The sequence below is a fragment of the Panthera pardus genome, unplaced genomic scaffold, assembly GCF_024362965.1.
Source record: "Panthera pardus isolate Hobbes unplaced genomic scaffold, ASM2436296v1 HiC_scaffold_24, whole genome shotgun sequence".
Taxonomy (NCBI): domain Eukaryota; kingdom Metazoa; phylum Chordata; class Mammalia; order Carnivora; family Felidae; genus Panthera; species Panthera pardus.
Window position 1 is genome coordinate 140442133 of NW_026526810.1, and position 1969 is coordinate 140444101.

The 1969-nt window shown below is 46.8% G+C and overlaps 1 gene segment (V, D, J or C); it reads right to left on the reverse strand.

Annotated features, from left to right (window-relative positions):
* Positions 1-1067: 1067 nt before the first annotated feature.
* Positions 1068-1629, reverse strand: LOC128772900 (immunoglobulin heavy variable 3-48-like; the record flags this gene model as incomplete). The annotated part of the segment is given in 2 exon segments: positions 1068-1414; positions 1516-1629. Coding segments are annotated over 2 exon segments (393 nt in total), but the record flags the coding sequence as incomplete, so codon positions are not given.
* Positions 1630-1969: the final 340 nt, after the last annotated feature.

Consider the following 1969-nt stretch of genomic DNA (forward strand, 5'->3'; position numbering starts at 1 on the left):
CCCCTATGCGACTCTGCCTTCCTTCTCCACAGAAGCACAGCTATGCCCACCGGGCTCCATGCCAGTCATGGCATGGACTTCTAAATCTTCAGTCTTTGACCTGCACATTTACAGGAGGTTGACTTGTCATGATTACCTTTATGTGTCATCTTGACTGCATCATGGGTGCCCAGACTCCCCACTGTTTCTGTGGATGTATGTGATGTGTTCCAGAAGAGACTGGCATTTGTATCCATGGTTTCTGTCTGCCTGGGCATCACCCATTCCATTAAGGTTAAGAATAGAAACTGATGCAGAGGGAGGAGGAATTCCCTCAGTTTTACTTGCCATGTGCATGTTTGAATTGGAACATTGGTCTCCTCTGGGCCTTGTTCTGAGAGTTACATCATCAGCTCTTCACATTCTGAGACATTCTGAAGTAGTTCAGAATCAGATGAGAATTACACCACTGGTTTTCCTGGGTCTCCAGCATGTGAGAGTGGAATGTGGGGGCTTATCAATGTATTTAGTCATGGAAACCAATGTTCTTTGGTTTCTGTTCCTCGGGAGAATCCTGACTAATACATGGAGATGAATTATCTCTTCTTTAGAGGAATTGGATAAAGGTGTAGCTCATTTAAAGTCCTGAGTAGCAAGTGCCAGGAGGGAAGTGTGTCACATTGTTGGGACAAGTGCTGGGTGAAGATAATGGGGGTCTGGGGGATCCTGTAGTCCTGGCTGCACAGTGAGTGCATCTGGGACTCCTGTAAAGGTTCAGCTGTTGTGCGTCAGGAAATCTGAAATTCACTCATACTGAGAGACAGGAGTAAGCAATGCAAACAACTGTGTCTTTGTGCATGTTAGGGTAGATTTCCTATGACAACACAGTTGCTAATTCAGAGAGTTAATAGATAAAGACAGAATCCTGTGACCAGAGAGGCTCCCTAGAGAAACTGCTGTGTGGAGAGGAAGCCCCAGACCCTGACAGGAAAGCTTCCTTTAACCTCCATCTGCACCTGCTCCTGGGAACACAAAGGAGAATTGTGCATAGTGTGCGCCCCCTGGTGGTGCTGATCCCCCCTGCAGGGAGGTTTGTGTCTGGGCTCCCAGTGAGGTCCCCTCACCGTGTCACTTGCACAGTAATATGTGGCCGTGTCCTCGGTCTTCAGGCTGTTCATCTGCAGATACAGCGTGTTCTTGGCGTTGTCTCTGGAGATGGTGAATCGGCCCTTCACGGAGTCTGCGTAGTATATGCTACTTCCATCATATTTAATATATGCGACCCACTGCAGCCCCTTCCCTGGAGCCTGGCGGACCCAGTTCATGCTATAGCTACTGAAGGTGAATCCAGAGGCCACACAGGTGAGTCTCAGGGACCCCCCAGGCTTCACCAGGTCTCCCCCAGACTCCACCAGCTGCTCGTCACACTGGACACCTGTAGACACAAGACATCTTGGTCAGGAAACTGTCACACATCCACTCTTTCTCAGTCATGTCCACTCACATACTCATTGTCTCTCGTTCACCATGAATTACCTTTTAAAAGAGCAACAAGGAAAACCCAGCCAACCACCAACTCCATGGTGAGGGTTCTGTGTTCCGTGCTGATCACAGAATGGGAACACCTGGGACTCCCGGGGCTGGGGCTCCTCTCCCAGCTGCAGGGTTGTAGCTGGACTGGTTTAATCAGCACAGGGAGGGCCCTATTTGCATATCCTCTGACTATATATCAAGCTCCAGACTTAGATTTGTTTCAAATTTAAAACCAGTGTTTGAGAGGCACTTCTAGATCACTTCTTGCAGAAGGGACTGTGACAGTATAAATAATTCTAATCTGTGAACACAATTATGTTTTCATCTGTGTTTGCCATTTTACATGTCTTTCTCCAAGCAGGTCATGTTTGGTATGTTATTTTACTTTTTAGTGAAATTTAATCCTAAATACTTTATTTTGTGCCATATAATTTTAATATGTGTTTATTTTTGTGTG